At 42.7% G+C, this 17,907-nt stretch overlaps 1 protein-coding gene across 6 annotated transcripts in view; it reads right to left on the bottom strand.

Moving 5' to 3' along the window:
• The window catches only part of LOC106605853 (protein delta homolog 2), a 29,276-nt gene extending 11,770 nt beyond the window's left edge, over positions 1-17,506 (bottom strand). The window contains exons 1-2 of one of the 6 annotated variants that reach the window (XM_045720150.1): positions 15,922-17,506; positions 4,321-4,413 (exon numbers count right to left, since the gene is read on the bottom strand). Coding sequence is in view for 3 of the 6 variants with exons in the window: in XM_014201832.2 (XP_014057307.1) it covers positions 4,321-4,413; positions 8,575-8,665 (184 nt within the window). In the remaining 3 variants the exon portion in view is untranslated. Of the gene's footprint in view, positions 1-4,320; positions 4,414-5,444; positions 6,064-8,574; positions 9,222-15,921 lie in introns of those variants that run through there. The other 5 variants (XM_014201840.2, XM_014201871.2, XM_014201832.2 and 2 more) reach the window with 5 other exon arrangements.
• Between the last annotated feature and the right edge of the window lie 401 nt (positions 17,507-17,907).

Genomic DNA, 17,907 nt, shown 5'->3' with positions numbered 1-17,907 from the left:
TTGTTACCTGAGCAGTACTTTATACAAATTCTTTCTTTGATATACAATAGTACATTTTCTCGTATAGCCTAGTCTGTTAGCTTTAGTTTCTCAGCTCAACTGACTATATTTCTTATTGTTGCGTCTTCACATCTCGACATTTAGAATAGTGTAGCTTTGGCAGTTATATGTACCGTAAGACAATTGAGATATCCTTCAGTTGTGAATGCATACAATGCTGCAGAAAGTCATTGGATTGATGTGGAATTGCAGGCATTTTCCATAAACAACACGACAGTTGGCTGCAGTAAGCCCTGTGTCCGTGGCAACAAAGCGGACCTTGAACAATGAAATGCGTTAGCTCATGTATTCTAAACAGGGAAGCTATAAAAAAACATAAGAAATCCCACAGACAATGGGAATATTGCAGTAAGCTGTTATTTTCAGAGACCTAATTTATGTTTTTTGACATGCAAAAATGAAACTGTGCTCTTTTAAAAGCATGTTTCGTTGAATATAACAACACACTTGTCGCATCTTATATGACTTAAGGCTGAATTTAAATAAAACTTCCATTATATATCCGTGTCTGTCCAGGACCGTTTTGCAATTTTATATGACCACCGGAAAGAAATATGTGAAAATGCTACTGTGTACGCAAAGCAAGAACAATTTAATTGAGCCCTGATCCAGCCATTTGCTTGTTCTGTACGGTGTCATTAAACGGCATGGAGGATGTCACAGTACACACCATCAACAATCCTTCAGGTGCCATTTACCCCATGCTGCCAGTTCCTCAGGTTTAGATGAGAATATTTCTGTAATTTCTCATCCCTAGTGGTAAAGTTGCATGGAGGCCCTTTTTTTCCTCAACTTTTTTCTGCATGGTTTATTAGAGTAAACTTCAAAGGCTCTTGAAGCGCTGTGTGAAGTGTGTTATATCTGGTAGGAAGAAAGACACATTGAGAATTTAAGGGGATGGAAGTGGAACTAGCCTGCAGTTTGAGTTGGACCACAGTGAGCATCACAATGAGTGAGAAGAGTGAGAGGGACAGAGAGGAGAAGGAGTATGCAGGATGGACATGCGCCAAAGGCTTGGGTAGCCATACTGCACATATCATGCACATGTCCGTAGGGAGGGAATGAGCATGCCAGGGTAGACGGACAAACAGCCGTCTGATCACTGCAGAGTGTGGACAGACAGATGAGACAAGTCAGCCTGCTCTCAGAGGTCCAGGAAAGTACAGCAGCCCTCCCGCCTGCCTCTCATTCCTGCTGCTGGCCCTGCAGCAAGTCAGAGAAGACTAGTCCCAAGCACTGTCTGCCAGGGAAGCCTGTCTGTTCAGCCCCATTCCCTGTCCCTGTGGTGGGCTTTGTGTGTTTGTAGTAGGTTCCCTCCAGCTCTGATAATTCTGGAACCATGAAGACACACATGCCCCAACTAGACCCAGGGCTGAGAATCGGCAACAGAATACATCCCGGAAGACTTGGAATCAGGAAAAATAGTCCTAAACTAATCAGTACGAAGTCCCCCAGCTGACTGATTATTGAGCAAGATAACAAAAAATTCTATACAGTATAAACATTGCCAGAATATTAACAATGACAACTGTGTATATACAGTATACTGTAGTATTGTAGTAACTTATTCAGTTGTCAACTTGTCATTCATAGAATGCTGGGTGGTGATATCGTATGTATCCAGGCTTTGGACCAGGGCCTTGTCACTAGCTTATGTATCACCAGATAATCATGGGAAATAATGACTGGACCACCAACTGTTAAACACACTGTCCTTTGTTTGGAGCAGTGTTCTTTAAGAGCTTCTGATTTACCATCTAATCATGGGGGGACAGGTGCTGTTTTCTTCCCCAGTCTGCCCAGTGCTCCTCTGGAGGGGTACTTTACACACCGGGCCTCACTGAGTCTCTTCATGTTAAAACCAGAGGGATCTAAATTTACTCCTGGCCATGAAACTTTATCCCCCCCCCTCCCATCCTCCCCTGCTCCATGCCTCAGCAAGTGCTTTGGTGCCAGTTATACACGCAGCACAGGTTTTGGTTTCCTCCATTTTGATCCCAAGACGGGCCGCGTGCCGGCCGCCAGCCCACGAGCCCGCATGCCCTAAATCCAGATTAAGGAGGAAGGGGGTGAGGAGGGATGTGCGAGGGGGCACCAGCGTCTGAAGGAGCTGAGAGAATCGTAACCAGATCCTTGAGAAATTAAGGATCATTCAATCTCTGTATCCACTCCAGCTGCTTGTGCTGCTAGAAAAATATTTAGGTAGGACGGTCGAGCAGGGATCATCAACTGCCTTATCCCATGGCTCCGAGGCTCTTGGCGAGGCCTGAAGAGGTAGACAGGCCAGGATAGGCTCTATGACCCTTTATCCTTAAAGCAAACCCCATGGCTATTGACTACTGCTGTAACACAGAGGGCATTCCTGTCTTCTGACACACGTGTTACACCTTTTGTCACAATGCCTCCTACCACATCACGGCTTCCCTTCTCACCCTAGGGGGCGATGCAAAAATGAATCACATTCTTTAACCAGACAGGAATTTCACAGCGAAGGGAGAAGGAGAGAAAAAGCATCTCTGTTTGTGATATTGCACTCCGTACTGAGGGCAGATTATGACTGATTCAAGAACATGATTCTTCATGCACAGACAGAAATGTTCAAAGTTTAAATTGAAATGCATAAATTGAATCTCTGTACTTCGTGCTTTAAACAATGTTTTATTGAGTCTACACATTCGCTGTTACACACAACGGTTTTCTTTTTTTAAATGATAAAGTGTGCTTGTTTCTTTTGATTTAAATGTTGTATTTAATAATTCTATATCAAACTACTTCTGATGTATGTTTTAACAGAGTTTTGTTTACTTTTATCAGCAGGAATTGTATTGATCCTTTGGCTTAAACCTGATAGTTACCCAGCATACAGTATCAGATGCACTCACATGCACAGTTGCCAGGGCTCTCTGTCTAGGAGTACATATTCCGTAGGGTTCGAAATTATTGACATCCTTGATAAAGATGAGCAAAAAATTACTGGATAAAATAAATAATTCAAATACTGAGCTATATTGTATGCTAAAGAAATGGTTAATTGGCCACAAAATCAACATTTTGCAATGGCCATCCCAGGCTTCAAACCCATTGAAAACCTGTGGTTTGAATTGAAGAGGACAGTCCAGACGAAGGATATCAAGGATCTGGAAGGATTCTGTATGGAGGAATGGTCTAAGATCCCTCCCAGTGTGTTCTCAAACTCATAAAACATTCTAGAAAAAGGCTCAGTGCCGTTATCCTCGCAGGTGAGGTATTGAAAACAGGTGTGATTCATTTTGACCCCTATCTTTTTGAGATATATATTTTAGTAATTTTGTGGCCAAATGACAATCGATTTAGCATACAATCAATGTTCTCTCAAAAAAATGTTGGCACTGAGCTAATTTCAGGTCTGCTGAGTGCAAACTTGAACATTGTGACTATTCTGTGCAACTTCCGGGCGCGTTTACTGTGAACACTGAGGTTGTACCTGCTTTAAGTTAGTTTAACAGTGGTCAAGTAGGCTACTGTGACTATTTGATCATAATGTAGGCCTACCAGAGTGGCCTACCATCAAAAACAATGGAGAAAATGCATCCCATAACATTTTAACATGGAAACAGCTGTTCTTTCATTCAGCCTACAGTAGCAGCCAATGTGTGATGTTCAATGTAGGCCCATGTGACGTTTGAAAAAAACATGCAGGGCTTGACATTAACCTGTTTATCCACTTGTCCTTCAGACAAGGAGGTGACTGAAAATGTTGTGTTGTTTGATGCATGAAACCACTTTACAAAAAGTAAATGCATCATTATTCCAATACAATTATTACAGAGAATGAGTCAAATTATGCTACCCTCTGCATATTGGCTACTTAGCTTATTCAAGCCTGTCTCAAAATGCAACAATGCCCCTTTAAGACAAAAATAAAATAAAAAATACAACTCTTTACCTGACTCACTTTTCAAAGCTGTCTAGAAATGTACACGTTTTGTGCTCTTGTAGGAAGCAATCATTGAGGACTACAAACTGGGCTAATAACTCACTAACTAGCAAAGGATATGAACATGTGTACAAATGTGCACACGTCGCTACATTTAGCTCTCGTTTTGATCTCAAAACAAGTGCATCTACTCATGACCGCTCATGCTGTAAAAACAGTCCAGTTCAAAGTGAATGGCACAGATCCATATATGGCAATGGTCTATTTGCATATAGATCATTTCGGAACCCACTGTATGTACTATAGGATGTAGGGCACCGATTGACATGCAGCAAATGCCTTACCTTGACCCTCGCATTGGTGGACAAGCAGTACTACGCAGCAACTCCAGAGCAGCAGCGTGACTGAGTCTCTCAGAGGCATGGTGCAAAGGGGATCTGAAATGGAGCACAGAAGATTCCTCCTTAGGCTTTAGGAGGTTAACCTTGTGCCGATACACAGGACTCGAATGAAGGGACATCTATCTTTGGCATGACATAAATCTCTACCATAAGATAGAGCTGGGCGATATGGACAAAAATACATATTGCAATAAATTGTATGAATTGATGCGATAACGATAAATAGAACGATACGTTTATAACGTTAATGTGCACCACAGTTTTTATCCTTTAAACTACTACTTCTAATTTGATGGTTGTAGCCATCAATTGTCCCATTAACAACCACCCATATTAGCGAACTTATTTCCTTTCAAAGTTCACATTTCTGTAGTATAGTTCACATTTCTCTAGTACAGGCTACTTATCGTAATGAACGATATCAGCAAAATGCCTGCAAAAAGTGATCAGTATGGTCGGTGTCGGTTTATCGTCCCAACTCTTCCATAAGGTAAACATGCTTTGTGGCCACAAAGGGGTCTCCGAAGGTTACAGAACAAGAGTGAGACATTCCGTCGCGGAGGCCTGCAGGTTTATTACATCTCGGCTCATAACTCTTATTCTGCTGTCATCGTTTCGATAAAGGACACTTAACCAGGTGTCCCAGTTATAAATCAGCTCAGACATGATGGCATTCAAGGACAAGTGTTGGTCCTGGAGAGAAACAGTTCCAACGGTTGATGCCAACAAAACCTAGTGTCATCTCTTTCCCCATACTACTTAGCTTTATTTCTCAGTAGTTCCAGAACTCAGAAGAGGGGCTTTGCTTACTCAGTCTTTGCATGCTCAGTATCAAAATTAAGCATGCTGTTAGTCAGGAGTTAAGTCAGGAGTGCTGAAACACTCCTCCAACTCCTCCAAAGATCAAACTGAAAGAAACCCGATCACCTCGACAGGCAACTGACACTCACTCAATAATTTACAACATTGTGTGAATCTTTAACACTGGACATTTACAACAAGACCACACCACTCCAGTGCCACCTCTCTCTCTCAGCGCCACCCAACATACAAATCTACCCACTTACCATTACGTCTTCTTGAGATTATTGCAGTGATACTGCATCCAAGGTTACTGCATAGACCTGCTCCTCCAACCGTGTTGTATCGTTGCTATTAGTTACCTATCTGACATGTGACCGTGTTCTCTTTGCTTACAGCAGTCTGCTAAACCATTTAAATGGCTAGAGTATGCAGTGACTCAGGTATATCACATTTGCATTGCCGCCACACAGCACTTGAACATTTTTGATATCCACTTGGCAGTCAGCTGACTCGACCCTATCCAGGTCCATCTAAATGTCTTATCCAGATGAAGGTGCTGTTCTCACTTTTCTATGCAATGGCAAGTTGACCTTTCCAGCTTTCCCTGGAATGGAGCAAACTAAGAGCAAGGGGTCGGGAGCTATACCTTTCAGCCTTACACTTGGCTGGAGTTTTCATATACTTCTCAGTAATCTCCCAATTGTCATTCTGGGATTCCATTGAATTGCCGTTGTGAATGTGGCTGCTGGGCAACAACTGGCCCCTTCCCTGTTCCCGCTATAGCCTATTGGAACTTTGTGAGCTGCTAATGAGAGCCAAGATGGGCCCTATTCTTTTTTGTTAGATTTTTTACCCATTTTTCTCCCCAATTTCATGATATCCAATTGGTAGTTAGTCTTGTCCCATCACTGCAACTCCTGTACGGACTCGGGAGAGGCAAAGGTTGAGAGCCATACTTCCTCTGAAACATGACCCTGCCAAGCCACACTGCTTCTTGACGCACTGCTCGCTTAACCCGGAAGCCAGGCGCACCATTCGCTCGGCCCACCACAGGAGCCTCTAGAGCTCTGGTCAGACTCATCCCAAACCATTTCAATTTGGTTGTTGGGGGATTGTGGAAGCCAGGTCATCTGATGCAGCACTCCATCACTCTCCTTCTTGGTCAAATTGCCCTTACACAGCCTGGAGGTGTGTGTGTGGGGTTATTGTCCTGTTGAAAAACAAATTAAAGTCCCACTAAGCCCAAACCAGATGGGATGGCGTATCGCTGCAGAATGCTGTGGTAGCCATGCTGCTTAAGTGTGCCTTGAATTCTAAATAAATCACAGACAGTGTAACTCTAATGAACTTATCCTCTGCAGCAGAGGTAACTCTGGGTCTTCCTTTCTTGTGGCAGTCCTCATGAGAGCCAGTTTCATCATAGCACTTGATGGGTTTTGCAACTGCACTTGAAGAAACTTTCAAAGTTCTTGAAATGTTCTGTATTGACTGACCTTCAAGTCTTAAAGTAATGATGGACTGTCGTTTCTCTTTGCTTATTTGAGCTGTTCTTGCCATAATATGGACATGGTCTTTTACCAAATAGGGCTATCTTCTGTATACCTTGTCACAACACAACTGATTGGCTCAAACGCACTAAGAAGAAAATAAATTCCACAAATTAACTTTTAAGAAGGCACACCTGTTAATTTAAATGCATTATAGGTGACTACCTCATGAAGCTGGTTGAGAGAATGCCAAGTGTGTGCAAAGCGGTCATCAAGGAAAAGGGTGGCTATTTGAAGAATTTCATATATAAAATATATTTTTATTTGTTTAACACTTTTTTGGTTACTACATGATTCCGTATGTGTTATTTCATAGTTTTGATGTCTTCACTATTATTCTCCAATGTATAAAATAGTAAAAAATAAAGAAAAACCCTCGAATGAGTAGGTGTTCTAAAACTTTTGACCGGGAATGTACGTCAAATGTAACATGTACTGGCCTTTCTGACACAAAATCTACATCTATGACAATTAGATCCTTCCATTTCTCACTTGTTCTCCTTTCTGAAGATACATTTTCAATGTCCCCTATGTGTTTCCCACAGGGATTTGGATAGGGCCCATCTCTCTCAGTACATTGATAGAGACTGGCAGAGAGATGTGAGGGTATTTCCTGTGGGCTCACAGCTAGAGCAGGGGACACATTCTAACAGCGGGCAGCACGTCTCAGCCTGGCTCTTCATCAATCAGATACAGGTCCGACTGCAATAGACCTTCCACAAGATTACTCTGTTACCTGCTTTAAGTAGATACTTGAGTGCAGCTATCTTGATTAAGACCTACCTTCTGTCCCTTTTCTCCTTTGGCTATAACATAAATGTTTTGTGATCAACTGCTGAATTAAATTCTATCACAGGAATCAAAAACACTTTACCTGTACTTCACCTCACCCGCTCCTGTTCTCACTATATAGTATTCTTAGGTAAATGTTGCTCTATCACTGTGGCGACTGTAAATTACTGATTGTCGTTACGGTGCGTCTGTAGGAAATAGCCGAGGTGGGAGTTTAGGATCTCCTGTGATATTCTTGGCACCATCATATTTTTTCTTCACAATTAACCCTTTATTGGAAGTGCTATTTGTGTTAGGCTATTTGGAAGTACGTCCTTATGTCACTGAACCACCAATGGAGTGTCGAGGATAAAACATCCAGAAAGAACATCCCTCGCAGTATTCAGAATACTGACTGTAATCCAACACTGATAATTGTTGACCATATTGCGTACATGGTAAATTGAATCATAACAAGACCATCGAGGCTGATTTTCAAATGCTAACTGTCATTGATTACTCCACCACTTTGTGTCGAATTCAATCAAACCCACACTGTGTAGGCGTCGAATCAAAATAAGGATGCACTTGGTTTTGTTTCATTCAGTCTTACTCATTCGATCTTACTTATTACATTACTGTACTTGAAATGTGCGTTTTCCATGTAGGTTTGTGGCAAACATGTTTTTAATTCAGTTTTAAGACAAAAAGAAGATAACAAGATGTTCTTTAAATATGCAAATTGCAGGCCACAATTTAGCATAAACATAAAATCACCATCTAACCAAGATTAGATAACTCACCAAGATGCCCACACACATTTTCATGTACTGTATGCCACAACCCTAATCAGCAATTCTGATTCTGGTTAATTTGCTAAACGATACAATATATTGCCTAAAGAAGGTTAAAATGACCTATACACACACACACACACACACACACACACACACACACACACACACACACACACACACACACACACACACACACACACACACACACACACACACACACACACACACACACACACACACACACACACACACACACACATTGTACGTATGTTACACACCTGTGCTGAAGGTGGTCACCTCACCACTGAATAAGAGTCCTCGGGTAGAGCGAGTAGGTACACGTGCTCTCACAAACAGTAAAAAACACATGTTAGAGCTACACAGACACACATTCAGGAGCAGGCAGCACGGAGGAGTTTGTTGATCAAAAAGCCTGTCAGAGAAACAAGAGGCAGAATAAAGACAGGCAGGGATCCACCTCCCCACTTAACAGCACAGACCTGCCAAGGACCAACTCTTAAAGAGACAGGCACCATTAATGTCTATATCCATTAGACAGCCATCACGTCTAATAATCACCTGTCTTTCTACTCGACAATGGACTCACAAACATAGATTGAGTGATCGATCTCTGTCGTTGTTTCTCAAAATCTCAACCTCCTAGACTGGAGAAACACATTTGAGATGAGTATCGAGCAAGCTCCCTTGTGTGTTCTTCTTGGTATTCTGTACCTCCTAGAAATGGGGAGCTTGTCAGTGGATGCCTGTTGCTGTAGCGACAGATCAGGCTCCTGAGGTTGGACGGTTGCTGTGCCCACACGTTCCACTGCAGGTGATAGTAAGAAAAGGATCATTTTTCAGAGGATTATCTCCACAATATCACGACTGTGTGCCTTAGAAAACAGGCACCTACATGCCTGGATGACTGCCTTCTGCTGATGTGTGTGTGTGTGTGTGTGTTTGCGTGCGCACGTAGTGGACGTCTCTGCCTGTGTGTGTGTGTGTGTGTGTGTGTGTGTGTGTGTGTGTGTGTGTGTGTGTGTGTGTGTGTGTGTGTGTGTGTGTGTGTGTGTGTGTGCACGTGCACACGTCGTGTACGTCTGCCTGTGTGTGTATGTGCACGTAGTGTACGTCTGCGTGTGTTTATTGTAAATGCGTGACTGCCTGTTGACAGTGTGTCTTTGTACTTGTGTTTTACTGCATATTGTGAAAGAAAGAACATTTACCCGAAATATGTATTTTATCTCCCATGTCAATCAGAATTCTGTTGCACCGTTCGTGTTAACTTTACTGTCTGGTTTAGTCCAGCTAACGACGGCAAATCATTGTTTTTAAGAGACAATGGTTACAGGCGCATGTTTTTACAAGTGGCTGCAGTCCCATTTCACTTGTAAGAAGCCCTGAAAGCCTGTATATAAATGAAATAAACCACATTATAAAGCCAGTCACCCTGGGTGTGTAGCTTGCACATCTGCTGTAAATGGAATTTGACTCCTGGAGCCCACAACAGCTCCTGTGACACATCAATGAATTTCATCCACTTCACTCAACCCAAACAGCCTTCCCACTGGGCAAAAGGTTGTTGAATCAATGTTGTTTCCACATCATTTCAACCCCAAAAAATCTATGCAATGACGAAAATTGAGTGGATTTGCAAAAAGTCAGCAACTTAAGGTAATTGTTGTCTTTTTTTCACCCAACTTTTGACCTAAATCCAATGACAACCTGCCATTTTTTGTTGAATTCATGCGAGTTGAAAACTCAACCAAATGTAAATCAAAACAAGACGTTGAACTCACATCTGTGCTCAGTGGGTTAGTGTTGTCCTGGCTCCCTCTCCGTGTACAAATAATATCCTCCAAATTCAGATGAATGGAGAAGCGCACTCAACTGTTCTGCTTTCTGCTGCCTGCCTACATTGTGTTTATATTGGGATAATGGCATGCCTATTGTTGTACCCCTCCGACCAGGCATTTTGATATGTACATTTGAGTGACTCCCTTTTCAGACAGCATGATTATGATGCATCTGCTCCACATGAAAAACAAAAGTAATTGCATTCACTCTGTAGCTCTCTTCAGAGAGTATATGGCTTCTGTTAGTCTTTTATTCTCTAATAAGCCTGCCAAACCCCATCGATTCAAAATAACCACATTTGATGTCAATGACTGCAATTTAGAAAATTGCTAAATGAACACTTGCATGCATTACACACAACAAAAAGAGAGATTACAAAAGTTTGTTGTCATTTGTTTTGTTTTTCTCAGTGTAATGCCTCCAAATGAAAATATGGTCATTTTGTTGTCATTCCTAATCAGCTTAGATAGGAAAACACGCGTTATGTGTGTCCAATATATTGTGCTGTTACCCGCTTTGATTCTGACTGAAATCACATTGTTTTGCGCAAATTTCTGGGACAAAATGTATCACTGAGAGAAGTACGAACCTTCACATCATCAATGGTTAAAATGTTAAGTTGAGCGGCTACTGTCTGTGTGCTTTTCCCACAGTTGTCTTGGAATTACAATTGTTATCATTCAGACTAGGCTGATAGAACACCAGTGGGAAAACTGGAATAGACCTTCACATGCTATTGTCCTGTTATGTAACTCGACTTCACCAGAATACTTGACTTTATTGAATACATTTTCCCATATGTTCTTTGTACATGATGAAGGATCTTTCTGGTTTACTCTGGCTTTTAAAGTTGTACTCTCTGCCCAGAGCTATTCAAATCAAGATGTGTTCTGGTTACACATGGCGTCAAGCTCAGGAAAATGGAAAGACATTTGTCAGGCCTCTAAATCCTCTAGGCATTACAAAAGCAACAGTAACGTCCCCCAAAAAATACTGAATACAAATCAATGTTTATGGAATTACAGTTGAAGTCGGAAGTTTACATACACCTTAGCCAAATACATTTAAACTCAGTTTTTCACAATTCCTGACATTTAATCCTAGTAAAAAATCCCTGTTTTAGGTCAGTTAGGATCACCACTTTATTTAAAAAATGTGAAATGTGAGAGAATTATTTATTTCAGCTTTTATTTGTTTCATCACAATCCCAGTGGGTCAGAGGTTTACATACACTCATTTAGTATATGGTAGCATTGCCTTTAAATTGTTTAACTTGGGTCAAACATTTCGGGTAGCCTTCCACAAGCTTCCCACAATAAGTTGGGTGAATTTTGGCCCATTCTTCCTGACAGAGCTGGTGTAACTGAGTCAGGTTTGTAGGCCTCCTTGCTCGCACACACTTTTTCAGGTCTGCCCACAAATTGTCTATAGTTCAGGGCTTTGTGATGGCCACTCCAATACCTTGGCTTTGTTGTCCTTAAGCCATTTTGCCACAACTTTGGAAATATGCTTGGGGTCATTGTGCATTTGGAGACCCATTTGCGACCAAGCTTTAACATCCTGACTGATGTCTTGAGATGCTGCTTCAATATATCCACATAATTTTTCTACCTCATGGTGCCATCTATTTTGTGAAGTGCACCAGTCCCTCCTGCAGCAAAGCACCCCCACAACATGATGCTGCCACCCCCATGCTTCACGGTTGGGATGGTGTTCTTTCAAACATAAGGATGGTCATTATGGCCAAACAGTTCTATTTTTGTTTCATCAGACCAGAGGACATTTCTCCAAAAAGTACGATCTTGTCCCCATGTGCAGTTGCAAACCGTAGTCTGGCTTTTTTATGGCGGTTTTGGAGCAGTGGCTTCTTCCTTGCTGAGGAAGTGGCTTCTTCCTTTCCTTGCTTCACAAATGTCTTGTTAACAAACTATAGTTTTGGTAAGTCGTTTAGGACATCTACTTTGTGCATGATACAAGTAATTTTTCCGACAATTGTTTATTCCACATATAATTCAATGTATCACAAAAGTTTTAATGACTCCAACCTAAGTGTATGTACACTTCCGACTTCAACTGTATATACTTTGTGACATGCTCTTGGAGCACTACCATTGGCCCAAGGCAGAACATGAAGAGTTTGCCTCTCCTTTGTAATTTCTAACTCTATAGACCTGCCCTGTTACGCACGGGTCTGTTGTGAAAGGTAACTCTACTCAGCTTTTTAGTATGAGTCACTGCACTGCCACCTTTTTTTCCTTTATTTTGGATTTGGAGTGAGAATACAGCGTCTGAGGGAGGAAAAGGCTTCTTGCGTAAACTGAATATTTGTCTTTATTGTTTGGGCAGTGTGGCTCGTCCTCCTTTTATCAGAACAGGAGTGCCTTGAAAGGCCTCTCACGTGCTATGAGCCCTGGAAGTGAATAATCCAGTTACTAGGAACCCCACCAGAACACTGGTTGATCTTCACAGGGGTCAATGGCTGCTATGGAAACAGAGGACCGATGCTGCTAACATTTGGGAGGCAGTGCGAAAGAGAGGGCTTTCTGGCCAATCTCCACAAGGGTCTTCAGCATATTGCCTCATCGCAGGGCATGTGGTGCACAATGAGTCATTTCGCTTTCACCTGCTTCATTTTCATAAAGCTGTAATAGTAATGTCCTACAGACTTGGAGTCTGACATGTCAATGGCTGAGCCCGAGAATCCTTTGGGACTGATATTACCAATAACAACCCCTAAGTGTGTTACATACTCCCTGGCTTGGGTTCTGTCAGCTCCTACAAATCACTAGGAAGCATCTGTAGAGCATAGGAGGCAGAGAGATGGGATTGTGTGACGGTGAAGGAGGATAGAGGATATCCAGCCCTGCACTGTTTCCGCCAGCATATAACATGATAGAGCCTTGGCAAATGAGTGTCTCTGATACAGGATTTCTGTTGATGTGCCCTGCATGTCTACGTTGCTGTTAATTGAAGGACATTAAATCAAAAGCAAGTGGGCTGACGCAAGATCTGTGAGAACAGGAAGTGTCCTTATCTCACATATGCTGTAGACCAGTGGTTACCAAACTGTGGGGGTTCTGCAGGTGGTCTGCATTTCTTTGTTGATAAAATAAATAAACTAAAATCATGCAACAATAATAACAGTTGGTAGTAGGTATTATAAGGAGTTTTACATACTTTTCACAATGCAAATTGTTTATAATAATTATAAAAATATGCCTTTAATTTGTTACATTCACTGGAAAAATGTACTAAATTTGATCACCAAGATACAGTATTTTATGTTAAACGAATTCCGAGACTCCGCGAATGGTGGTCCTCAAAAGAGCTTTTGACATGATTTGGTTGTCCCTTGAACAGAAAAGGGAACCGCTGCTGCAGACAACTATGAAGTACTTTCTCATAAATACAAAGTCTTTCTCTCACCAGCGCTTCTCACAAACACCCAAACAGACACGCGCATCTGTAGGCTACACACACACCTGTCTACACTAAGCCGTGTCGCCCCGACTCCTAGTCTGGTTCCAGAGAATGCATTATGAGGGCCAGTGAAAGCAGATTATAGACTCTTGTTGCCTTTTTATTAGAAAGTATTTATTAACTGATTTACTGGCCACTGAAGTCTCCTTGTTATGGACACCACATTTGTTTGCCTGTGGCTTTCGATCTGGACAATGAATCCCAAGTGAGCAGAGCAAGTCAGTGAGCTTAAAATATAACTCGACCCCAGGAACCAAAAGCATGTCTCAACAGGGTAAAATACCTGAAACTTTAGTATTTTCATTAGTATTTTCGTCCAAATCATCTTCAAGTATCTAAATTGAGTCACACAATCAATTTCTAGATACTTTAGGATGATTTGGACATAAAGCCAAACATGTTAATATACAGTTGAAGTCGGAAGTTTACGTACACCTTAGCTAAACACATTTAAACTCTGTTTTTCACAATTCCTGACATTTAATCCTCGTAAAAATTCCCTGTCTTAGGTCAGTTAGGATCACCACTTTATTTTAAGAATGTGAAATGTCAGAATAACAATAGAGAGAATTATTTATTTCAGTTTTTATTTCCTTCATCACATTCCCAGTGGGTCAGAAGTTTACATACACTTAATTAGGATTTGGTAACATTGCCTTTAAATTGTTTAACTTGGGTCAAACATTTCGGGTAGCCTTCCACAAGCTTCCCAAAATAAGTTGGATGAATTTTGGCCCATTCCTCCTGACAGAGCTGGTGTAACTGAGTCAGGTTTGTAGGCCTCCTTGCTCGCACACGCTTTTTAAGTTCTGCCCACACATTTTCTATAGGATTGAGGTCAGGGCTTTGTGATGGCCACTCCAATACCTTGACTTTCTTGTCCTTAAGCCATTTTGCCACAACTTTGGAAGTACGCTTGGGGTCATTGTCCACTTGGAATACCCATTTGCAACCAAGCTTTGACATCCTGACTGATGTCTTGAGATATTGCTTCAATATATCCACATACTTTTCCTGCCTCATGATGCCATCTATTTTGTGAAGTGCACCAGTCCCTCCTGCCGCAAAGCACCCCCACAACATGATGCTGCCATCCCCGTGCTTCACGGTTGGGATGGTCTTCTTCGGCTTGCAAGCCTCCCCCTTTTTCCTCCAAACATAAGGATGGTCATTATGGCCAAACAGTTCTATTTTTGTTTCATCAGACCAGAGGACATTTCTCCAAAAAGTACTATCTTTGTCCCCATGTGCAGTTGCAAACGGTAGTGTGGCTTTTTTTATGGCGGTTTTGGAGCAGTGGCTTCTTCCTTGCTGAGCTGCCTTTCAGGTTATGTCGATATAGGACTGATTTTACTGTGGATATAGATACTTTTGTACCTGTTTCCTCCAGCATCTTCACAAGGTCCTTTGCTGCTGTTCTTGGATTGATTTGCACTTTTCGCACCAAAGTACATTCATCTCTGGGAGACAGAACACGTCTCCTTCCTGAGCGGTATGACGGCTGCGTGGTCCCATGGTGTTTATACTTGCGTACTATTGTTTGTACAGATGAACGTGGTACTTTCAGGCGTTTGGAAATTGCTCCCAAGGATGAACCAGACTTGTGGAGGTCTACAATTTCCTTTCTTAGGTCTTGGCTGATTTCTTTTGATTTTCCCAAGATGTCAAGCAAAGAGGTACTGAGTTTGACAGTAGGCCTTGAAATACATCCACAGGTACACCTCCAATTGACTCAAATGATGTCAATTAGCCTATCAGAAGCTTCTAAAGCCATGACATAATTTTCTGGAATTTTGCAAGCTGTTTAAAGTCACAGTCAACTTAGTGTATGTAAACTTCTGACCCACTGGAATTGTGATACAGTGAAATAATCTGTCTGTAAACAATTGTTGGAAAAATTGCACAAGGTAGATGTCCTAACCGACTTACCAACACTATAGTTTGTTAACAAGAAGTTTGTGGAGTGGTTGAAAAACATACAAGTGTATGTAAACTTCCGACTTCAACTGTAGGTACCATTGACATGCATTGGATTGTTGTCACAAATGCTAAAAAGTTAGCATTTAACACAGTGGCCAGGTTAACAAAACTTGGATTGTTGTCATACCTTGTCCATAGACTGCGTACAGAAAACCAATACGCCATTTTGTAATTTGGGTGAACTCTCCCTTTAATATACTTAGTAGGTTGCTCTCAACCTTTTGCCCACAGACACTTTTGCAAGCAAAACACAATGATCTACATTAAATATGTCTTCGTATTCTATGTGAAAGGATTTCAGTTCTTACCTTGTTTGGCAAATAAACTCCTCTCAGTCCTTCACTCTGTAAAAGTATAGAAAAGCTCTCCCGTAGTGTGCTCCTACACTCCAATCTATCAGTCTGGTGGTGGGCTCCTCTCTTGAAGCGTGTCCAGTCCTCACACCGGCTGGTCAGCAGCCTCCCCTCTGGTGGGTGTTGGGTTATTTTAATGTGTGGTGAGCTGCAGACAGGCTGGAGAAGCCACTGCTCCCCCTCTAGCTGGACGACAAGGAGACACACGTCCACCCCACTTCACACCCTCTCTGGCTGCTCCACGCCTCACCCTCTCCTCTGGGTGTAGACCTGACTCTCCAGGCCACACACTCGTTTCACTTCCTCATTGAGCTGAGAGAGAGAGAGCGCGACAGAGAGTGAGGGAGGGTCACAGCTTTTTTTCTATCGCCTTTGCCGGATATCTTGTTTGTAGCAGTGTTAAATGAAGTTCAGATTAGATAGCAGTTCCACACACCTGTGGCTATTTATTGCCCCTCCAAGTGGAAGAAATTGAGAGGAGAAGGAGAGAGAGAAAACAGACAGCAGCCACCAGCTCTCGGGGTCTTTGAACAGAAGTTGTTGGATTGCGCTGGTGGAAAGTTTCTGTCCCCGAGGACGGACGATAAGTGCTCACTCACTGACTCCGCTATTCGCTATCCTGTAACTCTCACTCACTCACTCACTCACTCACTCACTCACTCACTCACTCACTCACTCACTCACTCACTCACTCACTCACTCACTCACTCACTCACTCACTCACTCACTCACTCACTCACTCACTCTTCCTTTCCTGTGCACAGAGTCCTAAAACTCTTCCCAAACACGTTCTCAGATTGATTCTGTGTCAGACTGCTCTGGCGGCTGTATGGAATATCAGATAGCTAAGCTGGTTGTGTGGATATTTTATTGTCCATAAAACACCCGGCAAGTGTTTTTCTATCAGCGCCAAACCACAGAGAAACCTCAGTTTAAACCTCTAACATTTTCCAAAGCCAGGTCCAGTGTTCATTCTAGGAAAGGAAAAAGGTGTTCAGCATCACCTCAACAGAGAGACTCAAGCTTGTCTTACTGGCCTTGATGTCAGGAATCACTTTTTATTACACGGGTCACTCCCCCAAAAAAAGCAGAGGTCCCGAAGCCCTCTTAATCTGCCAGACATCTGACTATCCGCTTTGTCCCGATCCCTCTGTAAGCCCTCCTGGATAGGTGCAACCATACCACTCTGTTAGCTGAAACCGAATAGACGGAGCGAGAGCAGCTGAACTCACATTCGGTTGCCCCACAGAGCTCAGGTAAGGTCCTCTTCAGAGAGATGCACAGCCTGAAGTAGTCACCTGACTGTCTGAAAGACACTTGAGACACAGTGGCCAACAACTTTGATGCAACAAGTCCGAGTGGCCAGTTTTCGTTCTTCTTTGCTCTTTCCAGATATTTGTTTTGAAAGGAGATATCACTCTAGTCATTAACACCCTCCGTCCCCCTGTGTGCTACAAGCAGGGAGCGAGAATTAACGTTCCATTGCTGGGATGCTCCGCTCCTGTCACTTTGAGGTGGGCCGGACGTGCCAGTGTCCCCCTGCTGCATTCTGGCAAATGTGTTGCCCGTCCCCTGCCCGAGGCAGAGGCGGGATGGTGTCCCAGGGGATGTGGCCTGTTTGTTGTAACCTAATCCCAGGGCTCATTGTTACGTTGGCTGAGGAGCGCTAAATTTGCTCATGCCCAGTGGTGACTTTGAAATAGCCGCCCATTTAAGGGGGGTTGAAAGGTAACACATTGAACCAGGCGGTGCAGCTGTGAGATGCTTTCTCCCTTAACCGCTAGTAATCTGGACACAATGCGGGGTGCGAGAGGCTATCTGTCAGCATGGAGAGACCTTGATAGCGGAGCTATTGAATGACTCCCGAATATGAGGGGACGGATATGCCCCCCCCCCCTCCCCCCCCGTCTAAAGCCACCTGGCCCGAAACGCTTGTCTGTT

Source organism: Salmo salar, chromosome ssa01, assembly GCF_905237065.1.
Source record: "Salmo salar chromosome ssa01, Ssal_v3.1, whole genome shotgun sequence".
Lineage (NCBI taxonomy): Eukaryota > Metazoa > Chordata > Actinopteri > Salmoniformes > Salmonidae > Salmo > Salmo salar.
Note: the sequence above shows the minus strand (reverse complement) of the source record. Positions and strands in the feature narration are given on the sequence as shown.